General features: G+C 43.0%; 1 protein-coding gene across 2 annotated transcripts in view; it reads left to right on the top strand.

The window, feature by feature from the left end:
- MMS19 (MMS19 homolog, cytosolic iron-sulfur assembly component) overlaps positions 1-16772 on the top strand; it is a 33992-nt gene that overhangs the window by 14315 nt on the left and 2905 nt on the right. Inside the window, exons 3-23 of one of the 2 annotated variants that reach the window (XM_025991379.2) lie at positions 1284-1384; positions 2151-2236; positions 2790-2864; positions 3254-3323; positions 3699-3827; positions 3918-3979; positions 9153-9239; positions 9698-9772; positions 10179-10256; positions 10789-10927; positions 11175-11329; positions 11584-11662; positions 11950-12075; positions 12694-12775; positions 13080-13180; positions 13285-13431; positions 14392-14547; positions 15384-15483; positions 15997-16099; positions 16242-16310; positions 16523-16649. In XM_025991379.2, the coding sequence (XP_025847164.1) occupies positions 1284-1384; positions 2151-2236; positions 2790-2864; positions 3254-3323; positions 3699-3827; positions 3918-3979; positions 9153-9239; positions 9698-9772; positions 10179-10256; positions 10789-10927; positions 11175-11329; positions 11584-11662; positions 11950-12075; positions 12694-12775; positions 13080-13180; positions 13285-13431; positions 14392-14547; positions 15384-15483; positions 15997-16099; positions 16242-16310; positions 16523-16649 (2147 nt within the window). The remainder of the gene's footprint in view (positions 1-1283; positions 1385-2150; positions 2237-2789; positions 2865-3253; positions 3324-3698; positions 3828-3917; positions 3980-9152; positions 9240-9697; positions 9773-10178; positions 10257-10788; positions 10928-11174; positions 11330-11583; positions 11663-11949; positions 12076-12693; positions 12776-13079; positions 13181-13284; positions 13432-14391; positions 14548-15383; positions 15484-15996; positions 16100-16241; positions 16311-16522; positions 16650-16772) is intronic. The other variant, XM_025991385.2, reaches the window with a different exon arrangement.

Genomic DNA, 16772 nt, shown 5'->3' with positions numbered 1-16772 from the left:
AAAGTTTATCCCTGTTGTAGCTCTGTCAGTACTTCATTTCTTGCTGAAGAATAATCTATTATATGAATATACCATATTTTGTTCAGCCATTCATTAGGTGGTGGTTATGGGTTATTTCAAATTTGGAGTATTCTGAACATTGCTGCTATGAGCATTTGTGTGCTTTGGCCCATTTCTAAATGCATAGTTTTCCATTTCTGAACAGAGTCTTTTCTCCAAGATCCTATTCTAGGGACCTTATCAAGAGTGATTTTATTTTTGCCCTTTTATCCTGAGTTACAGATACCCTTATCCTTGAGATTTCAGTCAGATGTCCTGATTAGCTCTCCTTCAGAAATCTACTTCATACATTTACTTGCTTAGATTGCTTCTCATATGTTTAAATGTAATCTCTGTAAGAGCTATTTTGAATATAAGTCACCTTATTGCTTCAGTCCAAGTTTTCCCATTCAGCGATCATAAACAGTCAAAACCTTTATTCTGACCATCTTACTTTGTAAAACTCCCAGTTATAAAGACTTTTCCCCCTTAAGACCTTGGTTGCTCTCAGCATTTTTTCCTTGCCTGTAATATATTTATTCTCCTGTTTTGGTAGAAGTTGCAGCTGCCCATCATCTGTTGAGCCCTGTGGGTAGCTGCTAAGCTCTGCTTCAGAGGAATGTGACTGTCATGTAAGAGTAAGCCCAATGACCAGTCAGTACCTACAGATGGATACTTCTGTTAGCTGTGGTGACAGATGAGCCTCTAATGAATACCAGGTCAATCTGAGGATTGGCTCTTTAGGCTTTGGCTTTACTATTATCTGTAATGCTAAGTACCCACGGAACACTTTCCTGAGCTGGCTTCCATGCCCAGGGGGTGAGTGTGACTAATTTCAAAATGCTTATTCCTTCAAAGTCTGGCGGAATGCCTCAGTGGCTCAGTCAGTTGAGCATCCAACTCTTGATTTCATTTCAGGTCTTGATCTCAAGGTCATGAGTTCAAGCCTTGCATTGGGCTCCACACTGGGCATGGAGCCTACTTAAAAAAAGAAATATATGGGGCGCCTGGATGGCTCTGTCAGTTGAATGTCTGACTCTTGATTTCAGCTCAGGTCATGATCTCAGGGTTATGAAATGTCAGGCTTCATGCTTAGCAGGGAGTTAGCTTGAGATTCTCTTCTTCTCCTTCTGCTCCTCCCCCTACTCACATGCTGTCTCTCTGCCTCTAAAATAAAATCTTTAAAAAAAAAAAAAAGTTTGAACAGGGTTATGTCAGGCTCTCTCTATCCTACTTTCTCCCAGGTCCTCTCTAGAGAATCCAGAACCCCGAACTCGGGCACGAGGAATCCAGCTTCTGTCACAGGTGCTACTCCAGTGTCAGTCCTTGCTCCTGGAGAAAGAAGGTACTGGCATCACTAGTAGGAGTGTCTTCCTGGATTGTTGGGCCAAAGCCTCCTTTGTCTATTCAAGCCAATTTTACAGGGAGGGAGGAAAGAAGGAAGGACATAAGGAATCTGTGAACTACTAATGCAACATCTTCATTCCTCACTGGTATATGTGGCGGAGATGATAAGAATCAAGACTGAAGACACTGGGATTTCAAATGTAGCCTTAGACATTTTTTTCAGTTATCTTTCCCTCTCTGTAAAATAGACAAAGCAGTACTTCATAGATGTGGAAAAGTCACTTTGAAGTTCTAACTTCAAAAGCCAACAGCTTACTTACCTTCTATGGCATAACTGGCAAACTACAATCTATTTTTATAAAGTTTTTTTAGCCTATAGCCACACCCGTTGATTTATCTTTTGTTTATGCTGCTTTTATGTTAGAGCAGCCGAGTTGAGCAGAGTTGAGTAGTTGTGACCAGTACTTTGTCTTGCAAGCCTAAGATATTTCCTATCCAGCTCTTTGAGAAAGTTTGCCAAATCCAGTTCTATACAAGGGAAGTTCTGGGGTAAAAGTGGGTTCAACTGTGGACCTGTGTGATAATAGATAATAAAAGATGCTCACCTCTTTTCCTAACTGATCAAGGCACCCTCAAAAGGGAGAGCATGGGGCTTATCTCTTAGTGAAGGAGAAAATTTGTAGTGAAATCCAAACAGGAATATCCTTTATAGATTCTGGGAAGAAGCCTGTGTAAAATAATGGCTGTATTTCTGGTTTGTACAGTGGTACACCTGATCCTATTTTATGAGAACCGGCTGAAGGACCATCATCTTGTGATCCCATCTGTCCTGCAAGGTTTGAGGGCGCTTGTAAGTTCTCCTTCTTTTTCGTTACGTACTGTGTTTGTGGGAGCCCCTTTCCAGTGAATTCTGTCCTTGTCCTTTGGGGATCAGACTCCCCAAGTGCTGGGCAGACCTGGGATCGAGTCCCACGTCAGGCTCCCTGAATGGAGCCTGCTTCTCCCTCTGCCTGTGTCTCTGCCTCTCTCTCTCTCTCTCTCTCTCTCTCTGTTTCTAATAAATAAATCTTAAAAAAAAAAAAAAAAAAACCAACAACAACAAAAGACTCCCAAGTGCTGAGGAGCAGATGCCCAAATGTGGGACTAAACCAGTATCAGCTAACCACTTCTGTTTTTAGTCTAGAGAGTAAAAAATATTTTGGCAGGACTGGAATTCAGAACCAAAGTGGAAGGAGCTGCAGAGAACTAATCAGCTTGAGAAAAGGGACCATGTTCTCACTGTTAGCACTTCTTTCTGAACCTGGATGTTGTGATTCCCACTGTAGCTAATTAAGCCTCTTTTGGGATTGTGTCTTCAAGGCTAGAAAACCCTCCATGCTCACACATCTCCTCTTCTCCCCCAGAGCCTGTGTGTGGCCCTGCCTCCAGGACTGGCCGTCTCTGTACTTAAAGCCATCTTCCAGGAGGTCCACGTCCAGGTGAGTGATGACAGTCACTTTTGTATTCTCTGTCTCCCAGCCCTGACATATATGACTAGGATTAGGTGGCAAAAAAAAAAATACTGCCTTCTAAGTTCTGAACTTTTTCAGGTCTTTGACCATGTTTACCTGCTAGTCTTTGCTCCTGTATAAGGAGAAGGAGACAGGCCATTATATCTGTTCTGTGTCCTCTCATACCTGAACAAAGTAAAGCGGACAGGTATTGGTTATTGGCTGTAACGGCTTTCTCTGCATTTCTTCTTAGGTTCATCTTATACTAGTATAAAGAGCACTGTCTACCTAGAGATTGTGAAGCAAGAAGTAGTTTTCTCAGCTTAGATATTCTTTGAGTACTTTCTTTACTTAGTTCTGGTCTCTCCCACCCCAAGTCCCTGCCTCAGGTGGACCGACACACAGTCTACAGTATCATTACCAACTTCATGCGAACCCGTGAAGAAGGTAAGAGGCAGGGCTCTTTGGCAATTCTGAAAAGCAAATACATCCTTTTCCCTCATTACCAAGACTCATGTTTAGCCTGGAAGTCATATAGGAGACCCAATACTCTGAAAAGAATGAAGGAAAATTGAGGGGTCCACTCACTACCAAGTAAAGGAATGGCAGTTTGGTCTGATATTTTAAATTCCAATCTCTAACAGTTATATATTTTTGTACATCTTTTCTTCACTGTGTATTCTCTTGGAATAGGAAAACAAAAAAAGATCTGCTCTGGGAGGCACCAAAGGTAGGGTAGCAATAGTAGAGGGAGAACAGAAGCCAAAAAAAGCCCAGCTTTCTATCTCAAAGGAGGGTAGTGACCTATTCTCTTCTCCCCAGAGCTGAAGGGCCTTGGAGCTGACTTCACCTTTGGCTTCATCCAGGTGATGGATGGGGAAAAGGATCCCCGAAATCTCCTGGTGGCTTTCCGCATCGTCCATGACCTCATCTCCAGGGACTATAGCCTGGGTATGTCCTTTTAGCCTTGAATTAGCTGGTTAGGGCTTGTCAGATGAATGAAAATTAGAAGTTGACCTCATTGTTTCTCTGGTACCTTAGGACCCTTTGTGGAGGAGTTGTTTGAAGTGACGTCCTGTTACTTCCCTATTGATTTTACCCCTGTAAGTAGCCCCTTTTATTCATTCATTCGTTCATTGATTGATTCGAATATTCCTTGAGTGCCTCCTGTGAATCCGGTCCAGTTCTAGGCACTGAAGGGACAACAAAGAACAAACGGGATAATCCTTGCCCTCCTGAATTTATACTTTAGTAAACTGGGAAATGGAGACGCATTTGCTATCAGAGAAAGTATTCAATTCAGTGGGCATGTGGGGGTTCCTTAAGCTCCTTAACGATGTACTTAGTGGTGAGAGCTACAGGATTGTAAAATATGGTTCCTGCCCTTGAACCCTGAAATATTTAAGTAACAATATAAGATTATGGGCCAAAACAAGTTGTGTTATAGTCGTTCAGAGAAGACCCAGTTCAGTGTGAGCTAGAGTAATCAGAGCTAGAGTAATCAGGAACTGACTTCACAGATAAGACGGGATTTCAGTTGGATTCTGAGAAGTGATAGAATATAATCCTGGAGTCTGAGGGGTGATCTCAGGCAAAAAAAAAAAAAAAAATTGACAAAACAAAGAAGACAGTTGAGGGCGATGTATACAGCATGCTCTTACCCCCTTGGACCTTCCTCCCACTCTACATCTTGATATCCCTTCTACTTCCAAAAACTCAGAATCTCACCACTGTATGGGTATGCGAAGGTATGTGTACTATAAGCATTAGTGGTTTCAAAGAAATGAAAAGAGTTCTATCACAGCAGACCAAATAACATCTTGAGTATTGATTCTCACTGTCTTTAAAGTTACACAGCCATCTTTGCTATAGGGAATTGCTTACCAGCGTATTCCATAGACACCATGGTCCTTGGGGCTATGCTCTCCTAAAATTCTCTTCATCTCTTTTGTAATAGTCATCACAATTTCTGACTCAGAAGAGCTTATTCCTTTGAAATCATAAAAGCTCTTTGTTAGGCCATCAGGTTTCTCTGTTTTTGGTTTATTTTTTGTTTGTTTTGAAAAAATAATACAGTCACATGATCCAAAATCTAAAAGGTGTAAAAAGGTGAAAGACCTATCTACCATCATTTCTTTCTTTGTTGTCAGCTAGTTTTATTAATTATGTCTGTATCTGGGGATCCCTGGGTGGCTCAGCGGTTTGGCGCCTGCCTTTGGCCCGAGGCGCGGTCCTGAGTCCCGGGATTGAGTCCCACTCCGGCTCCCACCATGGAGCCTGCTTCTCCCTCCTCCGGTGTCTCTGCCCCTCTCTCTCTCTCTCTCTCTCTCTATCATGAATAATTAAATAAATAAATCTTTAAAAAAAATTATGTCTGTATCTTACAGAACTTTGTCTTTTTTCTTTTTTAAAATTTTTAAAAATACTTGATTTAAATTCATTTTGCTAATGTATAGTATAACACCCAGTGTTCATCCCATTAAGTGCCCTCCTTATTGCCCATCACCCAGTTACCTCATCCCGTCATCCTCTTCCCTTTCTGCAACCCTTTGTTTCCCAGAGTTAGGAGTCTCATGGTTTGTCTTCCTCTCTAATTTTTCTCCACTCAGTTTCCCTCCTTTCCCTAATAGTCCCTTTCACTATTTCTTATATTCCATACATAAGTGAAACCATATGATGATTGTCTTTCTCTGATTGACTTATTTCACTCAGCTTAATACCCTCCAGTGCCATCCGTGTCGAAGCAAATGGTAGGAATTCGTCTTTTCTGATGGCTGAGTTATATTCCATTGTATATATACATACCACATCTTTATCCATTTATGTATTAAAGGACATTGTGGCTCCTTCCACAATTTGGCTATTGTAAACATCGCTGCTATAAACATTGGGGTGCAGGTGTCCCATCGTTTTACTACATCTGTATCTTTGGGGTAAATACCCAGTAGTGCAATTACTGGGTCATAGGGTAGCAGCTCTATTTTTAACTTCTTGAGGAACCTCCATACTGTTTTCCAGAGTGGCTGTACCCGTTTGCCTTCCCACCAGTAGTGCAAGAGAGTTCCCCTTTCTCCACATCCTCGCCAACATTTGTTATATCCTGTCTTATTAATTTTAGCCATTCTCACTGGTGTAAGGTGGTGTCTCATGGTTTGGATTTGCATTTCCCTGATGGCAAGTGATGTGGAGCATTTTTTCATGTGCTGTTGTGCATTGGCCATGTGTAGGTCTTTTTTGGAGAAATGTCTGTTCATGTCTTCTGCCCATTTCATGACTGGATTGTTTGTTTCTTGGGTGTTGAGTTTGATAAGGTCTTTATATAAAGATCTTGGATGCTAGCCCTTTATCTGATAGGTCATTTGCAAATACCTTTTCCCATTCTGTATTATAGAACTTTTTTAACCATTTATAAGTAAATGCTTCCCTACCCCTGCATATACTTTTCTTGTATTTGGCCTTTTTCACTTAGTATATCTTGGAGAGTACTCCATACAGTATATAAGTTAGCTCTTTATTCTTTATGGCTGTGTAGTATTCCTTTCAATGGAAATACCTAATTAATTTCACTAGTCTTCTTTAGGATGAAGGTTGTTGCTAATCTTTTGTTGTTAGAGGTAATGCTGCAACTTACATATCCTAGTAAACATGTATCATTTCACATACGTATGTGTATAACAGTAAGACAAATTCCTAAAAGTGAAGCTGCTAGAATATATGCATTTATAATTTTAGGGCAGGAAGGAGTGCATTTTTGAAAGGTAATAGAGTGAACATGATTCAACAATTTTTTTAAAATTTATTCATGAGAGACACAGAGAGAGAGAGAGAGGTAGAGACATAGGCAGAGGGAGAAGCAGGCCCCCTGCAGGGAGCCCAATGAGGGACTCAATCCCGGATCCTATGAGCTGAAAGCAGATGCTCAACCGCTCAGCCACCCAGTCGTCCCGGAAGCCTTTTTATACCCTTTTGCTGCCAACTGCAGAGATCATTTTCCTATTAGAGATCATCACCACTCCCAACTGCTTATCCATTTTCTCAGATATTCTTGACCAAAAAAAAAAAAATTATAGATAATGATAGGAGAATTTCTCTTATTCGAGCAATTTTTTGTTTTGTTTTTGCAAGGAAGCTCTATGCCCAATGTGGGGCTTGAGCTCACTACCCCAAGTTCAAGAGTCGCATGCTCTACCTGAGCTAGCCAGGTAGCTTGAGCTGATTTCTGTATGTTATTCTATACTGTAGTCTATATGGGAAGCAGAATTAAAAATAATTCTCAATTAAAATAAGAGACACCTGGCTTTGGCGTAACAACTTGTATCAGAAATATTCTTTATGGTCCTGTCAATCTCTTTGGCCATATGCCATCGTCATGGTGGATCACATCAGTGTAAGTGATGGTTCCTTTGGTTTTCACTATGCATACATGTCACTCTAGAGTAGGGGTGAGCACACTTTTTCTGTAAAGGGCCAGATAGTGACTATTTTAGGCTTTGCAGACACAAAAATAGCTGTAGACACTGAAATGTGGTAGTGTCTGTACTGCAATAAAACTTTATAGGCATGGAAATTTATTATTTTTATATTTTTATTTATTTATTTTTAAAGATTTTATTTATTTGTGAGAGACAGAAATAGTGACCAAGATAGCACAAGCGAGGAGAGGGAAAAGCAGGCTCCCCATTAAGCAGGGAGCCCAATGTGATGCAGGGCTCAATCCCAGGACCCTGGGATCATGACCTGAGCTAAAGGCAGAAGCTTAACTACCTGAGTCACCCAGGTACCTCTTATAGGCATGGAAATTTAAATTTCATATAATTTTCATGTGTCACAATATATTCCTTTGATGTTTTTCCCCAGCTATTTAAGAATGTAAAAATTAGGGGATTGAAAGTATCTTGATAAGCACTGAGTAATATATAGAATCACTGAATATATATAGAATCACTATATTATATGCCTGAAACTATCTTAATACTCTAAACTATACTGGAATTAAAAGAAAAAAATGTAGAAACCCTTGGCCATATATACAGTCTTAACTGGTTGCTTCCTACTCCTCATGCAGAGATATTGAATGTTCCTTCACCATCATCCTTAGGATTCCTTTATCCTTGCTCTTGGATCAGAGACTCTATTTCCCCAGTACCTATATCTCTCAGATTAGAGATGTCTGTCTTACCTCCCCAGAAAATTAAACCTCCAGATTTTGCTGGAGAAATGGAGGAGCTGGGAAGCAATCTGGGTAGTCAGATTGCTTCTCTAATCCCATTCCCAATTCCAAAGGCACCTGGTACTGCCAGTTGCAAAGGTCTTTGAGGACTACAGTGTATATGGGTAGTTACTCAGCTTTTCCCAAGCCTACCGAGGATTCTGTTGTTTTGGTGGCCCTTTTGAGTCATTTTCTTGTCCATCTGCCTATTCAGCTTCTAAAATTTTATTGCTAGCACCTCTTAACCTATTTTCTTCAACCTTTAGCTTTATGTCTTTTCTTTTTGATTTTTAATTTATTTTAATTTTTCTTAAGGAGGCTCTACACCCAGTGGAGCCTTGCAATCACAACCCCAAGATCAAGAGTTACATGCTCTACCAACTGAGCCAGACAGGTGCCTCTAGCTTTATGTCTTAAAAGAAAATCCCTTTGCTGTATTTTTAGTGTTGTTTCTAAAGAGGAAAAGGAAAATCTGATACGTGTTTTCAATCTGGCTTTTTGACACAGAAAACATTGATGCTTTTTATATTGCCGGAATTTTTTTATAAGGGTAAAAAAATGGAAATGTCCATCAAAGGGGAATTATTTAAATAAATTATGACTCAACTATATAATGAAATAGTGTCAGCCACTATACCTAATGTTGTGAAAGAATAACAATACCACAGAAAAATGTACCCAATGTATTAGTGGGGGACAAAAATCATAAATCTTCTGTTTAGAACAATGACAGTTTTAAGAGTATATATGTATTTTAAAGAGAAAACTGTCTATCAACGTATAGTCATAATATATATAGACAGAAGAAAGTAGCTTACCAGAAAGTTAGGGTGCTTATCTCTTGAGTCGCAAGATGATAGATCAGATAGAAAATAAACGCCCAACAGACACAAATTCCCAAGGAACATGTAAGAGTAAGCATGTCTTCGTGCTGGGGCTTCCTGTCACACTATTCTGTCAGATTGGGTGTAAATATCACCCTATTTTGAAGGACTGTTGGAGTAATTCCTGTATCCAAGGGTGGTCTGAAGAGTTTTGCAAATCCTTGGCACTTTTCCCTTTTCCAGCCACCTAATGATCCCCATGGCATCCAGAGAGAAGATCTCATCCTGAGTCTTCGAGCTGTGCTAGCTTCCACACCACGATTTGCTGAGGTAGGTCTAGCCAAGGTTAGGTATGTAGCCTCTGCCCAAAGAAGTGTCTGAAGAAAGAACAGTAAGAGCATGGGGAAAAAGGAAGATCCAGAATACATTTTTTGGGTATGGCATCCTTCAAGTGTCTTTAGGCATATGTGGCAAATATCTTCAGAATAGAAAGTAGAAACCTTTACCATCTCTTTGTTTAAAATAATAATCCAGGCCCTATATGGTGCTATCTTTTAAAATCCTGTAGTTTTGCCAACTAGCCCATTTTTCATGTTAACTGGGAGTCTGGCGACAGTTTGGCAAGAAGGTTGGTTTACAGTCACAGCTCCTGACTCAGTTCTTTGTAGCTCTTTGATGTAGCCACTACCCTTGGGGCCTGGTAGTAATAAGGATGTAGTTGACCTTGGTGCCTTGGTGTGGCTATGACACTACCCATCTCAGGCTTCAGTTCTTCCTTCTTTGAATAGTTCCTGCTGCCCCTGCTGATTGAGAAAGTGGATTCTGAGATTCTGAGTGCCAAGCTTGATTCTCTGCAGACTCTGGTGAGTGATTTTTCTTTCTCTAGGGTCCAACTGCCTTTAGACAGTTGATGGGTACTAAAGGAATATAGACTCATAGAGTCAGGGCCCTCATGAGAGGGATCCCTAGTATTTGGGCCTATATGTTGACCAAAGTCCCCCCACCGCCACCTCCCCAGCTACATATTGTCTGGTCCTATAGTCACTGACTGGCAACTGAGGAAAGGCTGACCAGGGCTCCTCTTTATGCTTATTTTCCATCAGTCAGGACAAGCTCCCATTGTCCTGTAACCTGGATAGAACTCTTGTGGAATCCTGCTGATTCTTCTCCTGACAGCCATGCTCCTTGAAGTGCCATTATGCTGATATGCCTGCATGTCTTCAGAAGTCTGACTGTGTAGATAGCTGACACCTGTGCTTTCCTTGGCAGAATGCTTGTTGTGCTGTGTACGGACAGAAGGAACTAAAGGACTTCCTCCCCAGCCTTTGGGCTTCTATCCGCAGAGAGGTGAGTGTTAATTAAATAAACTCACTACTGTTAACTCCCATTTGTCAGGCATGAGAGGAAATATATACACCTTGTCCTTTTCCCTGTTGGCCAGGTTATTCAGCAAACCAGAAGGGGGCATACTTCTAGTTGAATGACAAGGGAGAGAGTTCCTACATAGGGTGTTTGATAATGGCACACAATCACTTTTATGTAGTGCCGACTTCCTGCCCTTATGATAAGGAGCCTAGGTCATGGTGCCTCTGGCATTATACTTAATAAGTGTGTGTTGGGGGAAGGAAGAGACTTAGGAATGGGGATCCCAATAGCCACTGCTCCAAGTTGAGGTCCTATTTCTCAAAAAGTACCATGTATCTAGTACACTAGTGGGACTGAGGACTTGGTGTGAGAATCTATCAGTTGAGAAGAAACTCCACCTTAGGGATTAATTTCCATTGCTGTGCTTAACTTCCCAAAGGAAATTGGCAGTGGGAGGGTGAGCTCTCACCTGGTGCAGGCTCACCTCAGTAGCCATGGGATCCCTCCCTGACAGGTGTTCCAGACGGCAAGTGAGCGGGTGGAGGCTGATGGCCTGGCAGCCCTCCACTCTCTGACTGCGTGTTTGTCTCGCTCTGTGCTGAGGGCTGATGCTGAGGACCTCCTTGACTCCTTCCTTAGCAGCATTCTACAGGGTAATGGGGCCATGGCAGCCAGAAAGGGGGTTGAGCACAACAGAAGTTCCTTAGGCCAATGAGCTTTTATAAGTAGCCCTTCATATTCAGTGATTTGGGTGCTGGAGCCTTACTTTGAATTGAAAACACTTTGAGTGGTAACTGCTAGCAAACTGTCCTATGTCTCGGTCTCCAACTTCTGTGGACCACAGGGGAATCAGACACCATTCAGCTTACTCCTCAGATCTGTGATGTGCTGCCTTTCTAGACTGCAGGCACCATCTATGTGAACCGGACATGAAACTGGTGTGGCCTAGTGCCAAATTGTTACAGGCAGCTGCAGGTGCATCTGCTCGGGCCTGTGACCACATCACCAGCAACGTGTTGCCTTTACTGCTGGAACAGTTCCACAAGCACAGTCAGGTAAGAAAATAGAATCTTCTGAGGAAATGGTGGAACCTCTTGCTGGGATCTCTTTCACAGAGAGAGAACTAAGCATTGAGCTTGTCCCAGATAGTAGATCTTGAGTTTTGCTCCCATCAGCTGCTGCCGGTTCCCATGTTCACTCATTTCCTGACACTTTTACATACAAGGATAATTCTCCCTGCTTCCAGAGAAGTCAGGACTGAAATCCTTTAAAATATTCTTTGACCTCAATACCGCTTAAAACATTACAGAGCAACCAGCGACGGACAATCCTTGAAATGATCCTGGGTTTTTTGAAGCTGCATCAGAAATGGAGCTATGAAGACAAGGGTGAGGTTAATTTCCACATGTGGTGTTCTGGGGGCTGCTGAGCACTGTGTTCCAATAAAGGATGGCAGGCAAAGAATGCTACAGAGAAGTACTCTAGAACAACATTGGTCCTGTTGTTCAGAGGTTGTAGCACAAAAGAACACTTATCAGATGAGGCTTGTTTATTTTTTTCCCAGTGTACCTCCTGGACACCCAATGGATTAAGCTCTTTGAATCTTGCCCCCAGTTGTCTTTGCATCACTGCTGAGTCAGGGCTTTCCTCTAACCTGGACTCTGTTTGTCCCTAGATGAAAAGCCGCTGAATGGCTTCAAGGACCAGCTCTGCTCACTGATGTTCATGGCTCTGACAGACACCAGCACCCAGCTTCAGCTTGTTGGCATCCGTACACTCACAGTCTTGGGTGCCCAGCCAGGTACACTTAAGGGAAAGAGAAAAGAAGGGGTATTGGTCCCTTCCTTGTGTTTGTCTTTATTTTGTTTTGTTTTGTTTGTTTGTTTGTTTTTTTAAAGATTGTATTTATTCATTCATGAGAGACACACAGAGAGAGGCAGAGAGATAGATAGAGGGAGAAGCGGGCTCCCTGTGGGGAGCCTGATGTGAGACTTGATCCCCGGACCCTGGGATCATGACCTGAGCCAAAGGCAGACAGTCAGCCACTGAGCCACCTAGGTGCCCCCTTCCTTGCAATTTTCTGTCTTAAGTGAAGAGCAACCTTAATCCCTTGGTTTTCAATGAAATTCTGGATGATTTGGAATTTCTTTTTTTAAGATTTCATTTAATTTGAGAAAGAGATGTGCTCAGAGGGGGTGGGGCAAAGGGACAAGCAGACTCCCGCCTCAGCGTGGAGCCCAACAACATGGGGTGGGGCTGGATCCCAGGACCCCAAGATCATGACCTGAACTGAAGTCAGCAGCTTAACTGACTGAACCACCCAGGCACCCTGCAATTTGGGATTTCTAATAGGACTTTTGGAAGAGCTATGGTGGCTACAGAGGAAAAAAGATGAGGTTTATATTTTCTTCTAACACAGACCTCTTGTCTTCTGGGGACTTGGAGCTGGCAGTGGGTCACTTGTACAGGCTGAGCTTCATGGAGGAGGACTCCCAGAGTTGGTAAGAATCAAAAGCAGTAAGAGAGAACAAGCTGTTCCAGGGCTCTGTGCTTCCAATCCTTGACTGTCCCTAGGGGAGGTGGGCACTGTTTTTGGCTCTGGCTACTAACTGATTGGAGATGTCAGACTTCTCTCTTGTAAGGGCATTAAGAAGCTCTGTCCAACTTAGTGGTGTAGGTACTTGAGTCCTGCTCTTCAGCAAGGCAGGCTTGGGAGCCCACACCCCTGAATTTGCCTAATGGCAGGCCTGGGCAAGAGAATTATGGGCCAAGGCTCAGCTGCTGCTTATCTGCCCTGTGCCCCAGCAGGGTGGCAGCACTGGAAGCATCAGGAGCCCTGTCCACTCTCTACCCTGTAGCCTTCAGCCGCCACCTGGTGCCCAAGCTTGCTGAGGAGCTGTGCAGAGGTATGTGTCTCTGATCTTCTGTGGCTTACCCCTTCCCAGGAACACTTGGGGGCCTTTATGTGTGCCATCACACAATGAAATCATGTTTCCTGGTTTCCTTTCAGGGGAGTTAGATTTGGCTAGAGATGAGCCCACAAAATGCTCCCGGCATCTACGCTGTTTGCAAGCCTTGTCAGCTGTATCAACACATCCCAGTATTGTCAAGGAGACCCTGCCTCTGCTGCTGCAGCATCTCTGCCAGATGAACAAAGGTTACTACTAGGAATAATCATCAAGGAGCTGGCCAAATGGGGAATCATAGGCAGGTTTGGAGTTGAGGCCTCTTTGGCAGTGGTTCCATTAGTGGCTATACATAAGAGTCACATGGGAACCTTTTAAAAATGTCGATATCTGGGCCTCACTCAGTTCAACTAAGTCAGACCTTGAGGAGGGATGGGGTTTGAACAACAGGAATTGTTGAGTACCCAGGTGATTTCAGTGTGAAGTCAGAATTGAAAAGCACCGCTGTAGGGCCATGCTACTCAAAACGTGTTCCATCAACCAGCAACGTGGGCACTGTCTAGGAACTTGTTAGAAGTGCAGAATCTCAGGCCCTATTGATCAGAACTTGAATAAGATCTCCACCCAACTCATACACATGTCTGCTCCAAGGCATAAGTGACAGCAGCTATTGCTACTGTGAACCTATGCACACTTATTATGGGCCCTGACTAATTTCCTAAGCTGGCTTTGCACTGCCCAGAGCCCTTTGTGGTAGATCCAATGGGTGTTCTAGCAGCTGTTACATAGTAGAAAGAGCACTGAACTTGGAGTATGGCCAGGGTTTGACTCCTGACTTTGCACTTACTGTGACCGTGAAAAACCATTGGTAGTTTTATTTAGCCTCCACATCCTCTATGAAATGGGGGAAATGATACTTCTCTGGTGCTTATGAAAACTAAAGGAGAAAATATATGAGTGCTTGTATTGCAGAGTTGGCACAGAGTCGGAAATTTTGCTCCAAAATCTGAGTAGGTGAAAAAGAATCACCAAGAGAATAAAATTTGGCTCTTTATAAGACACTCATGGACTCTTTATCTTTAGTCACTTATCTTTGATTATTCTTCCCATATTCTGTATCTTATCTTTGATTATTCTTCCCATATTCTGTATCTGAAATATCTGGAAATGCTTTTAAGAAAACTTTGCTGAGAATACTTCTCATCACACAGGGAATATGGTTGCAGGAACCAGTGAAGTTATTGCCGTCTGTCAAAGCCTCCAGCAGGTGGCAGAAAAATGCCAGCAGGACCCTGAGAGCTGCTGGTATTTCCATCAGACAGCTGTACCTTGCCTGTTTGCCTTAGCTGTGCAGGCTTCCATGCCAGGTGAGTTTCTGCACCCCACACCTTCTCTAGCTATCCCACCTCTGGACCTCAGCCTTCCACTAATGTTGAACAGCACTGTCACCCTGAGGCTATCTCTGGTATTCTATTTTGTACCAGTTGAGGCTTCTTTTGAATCCTTTGTCCCCAGAGTGAGATTTTGCACTTCAAGCACAGGGTGCCAACCTGACCAGTGACAGGAATCAAAATCTACTTGTGTTAGCAACACTCAGAAGGATGCACACCTTTTTTTCTGTATATTTGCTATGTAATTAGCCTAGTTTTAGAATTAGGCTCTGGAGTTAAGCTGACCTGGTTGGGTTTCATGTTCAACTCCACCCCTTGTTAACATAATTGAAGATATTTAGCCTTTTTATGCCTCTGTTCCCTCAATTATAAAAGGAAGACAAAGAGTGAGATCTACATCACAGGGTAGTTAGTAAGAAATAAAAATGTGTGGTGCCTGGGAACATTGTACATAATATGTACATATGGTCGCTCCATGTATGTAGCTCCTGTGATAAAAGGACCCGTGACAATACATCCATATTATTTTCAAGTTTTGGAAAAAACTATTGCTGAAATCAAGAAGTTAATAACAGCTAGCTTTATTTTCCATGCTGCCCAGTCTAAGGACCGCACAAAGTTCTCAAGAGCTCTTTGTGGCCCATGTTAAGCACTCCTGCTGTCCTGGTGCTCAAGGCTACAGCACTACTAGAGGACAGGTTAAAAACTGCCATTTTAACTGGAATCCTGATGATGACAGGACGTAATCATCTGAACTATAGCCATGGCCTGGTGATTCTGTGTGTGTGTGTGTGTGTGTTTTGATTTTTCAGAGAAAGAACACTCAGTTCTGAAAAAAGTACTGTTGGAAGATGAGGTCTTGGCTGCCATGGTATCTGTCATTGGCACTGCCACTACCCATTTGAGCCCTGAGTGAGTATAATCATTGTTGCGGCTTGATTCTAGGCAGGAGGATAGAATCTTGGGAAGAAACAGCAGGTAGCTGCCTTCTGAGCTGTCCTTTTACCCAGAATCAAATGTGGAGGGAGTTGTTTTGCTGGCAAAGTAAGAGGAAAGGGCTTTTTAGCAACATGGACTGTGGGGGTGGGAGAGCTATGGGGGAATATGCAGAAGAACCACCTGTGGAGCATTTTGGGGGGTTTTGGGGTTTTTTTTGTTTTTTGTTTTTTTTCCTGTGGAGCATTTTGAAGCATACGTTTGAGTTCTCTGACTGGATTGTAAACTCCAGAACAGATTTAATTTGGTTCACTGCTAAATCACTAGGGCCTAAAATGGGATGGGTCTTGGCACATAATATATGTTGAATTAATACCTGCTGAATGTGTGAATGATCGTGTTCTGGCCCATTGACTCAGTGACTCTAATGTGAACCCAGGGTATTTCAGAACCCTGGCTCCTTGGTGATATGTAGTCCTCTACCCCCAGTTTAGCTGCCCAGAGTGTCGCCTGCATTGTACCCCTTTTCTTGGATGGCAACATCTCCTTTCTGCCTGAAAACAGCTTCCCTTGCAGATTCCAGCCATTCCAGGTAAGGGTCTGATGGACCAGAAGGGAGAGAATCTTGGAACTTCTTTCCTTCAAGTTTTGAGGGCTAATCTGTAATGGGTTTGGGGTGCAGACAAGCCTATTTCTGGCAGGACAGGCTTACTAGAGCTCTTCTTCCTTTATAGGATGGCTCCTCAGGACAGAGGCGGCTTGTTGCACTGCTTATGGCCTTTGTCTGCTCCTTACCTCGAAATGTGCGTACATTTGGGAAGTACCCTGGTTTAACCCTGACAAGGGGAGGCAGATCCCAAGTGACTTCTGGGCAGAAATCTGCCATATGCTAAGCTGATCTTTTCACTGGAGAATTTAGTTCTCATCCATCCTAGCCCCTGCTGCCACTTTCTGCTGGGTATCTCTTGGAGTGTGAGTGTTGTCTGCGTGTATTACATGGTCAGGTTTCATGTAGGTGGAAATCCCTCAGCTGAACCAACTCATGCGGGAGCTTGTAGAGCTGAGCTGCTGCCCCAGCTGCCCCTCCTCCTCTACTGCCGCTGCCAAGTGCTTTGCAGGACTCCTCAACAAGCTCCCTGCAGGTACTGAAATGAGACTGGGGGTTGGGAGCCTCCTGGAATCAATTACTGATGAAATCATGGAAGTTCAGCTATTATGCTCTTTAAAAAAGGAGCTGTTAATGATATAATAGAGCCTCCCAAGGG

The sequence above is a fragment of the Vulpes vulpes genome, chromosome 15, assembly GCF_048418805.1.
Source record: "Vulpes vulpes isolate BD-2025 chromosome 15, VulVul3, whole genome shotgun sequence".
In the NCBI taxonomy this organism is placed as follows: domain Eukaryota; kingdom Metazoa; phylum Chordata; class Mammalia; order Carnivora; family Canidae; genus Vulpes; species Vulpes vulpes.
Note: the sequence above shows the minus strand (reverse complement) of the source record. Positions and strands in the feature narration are given on the sequence as shown.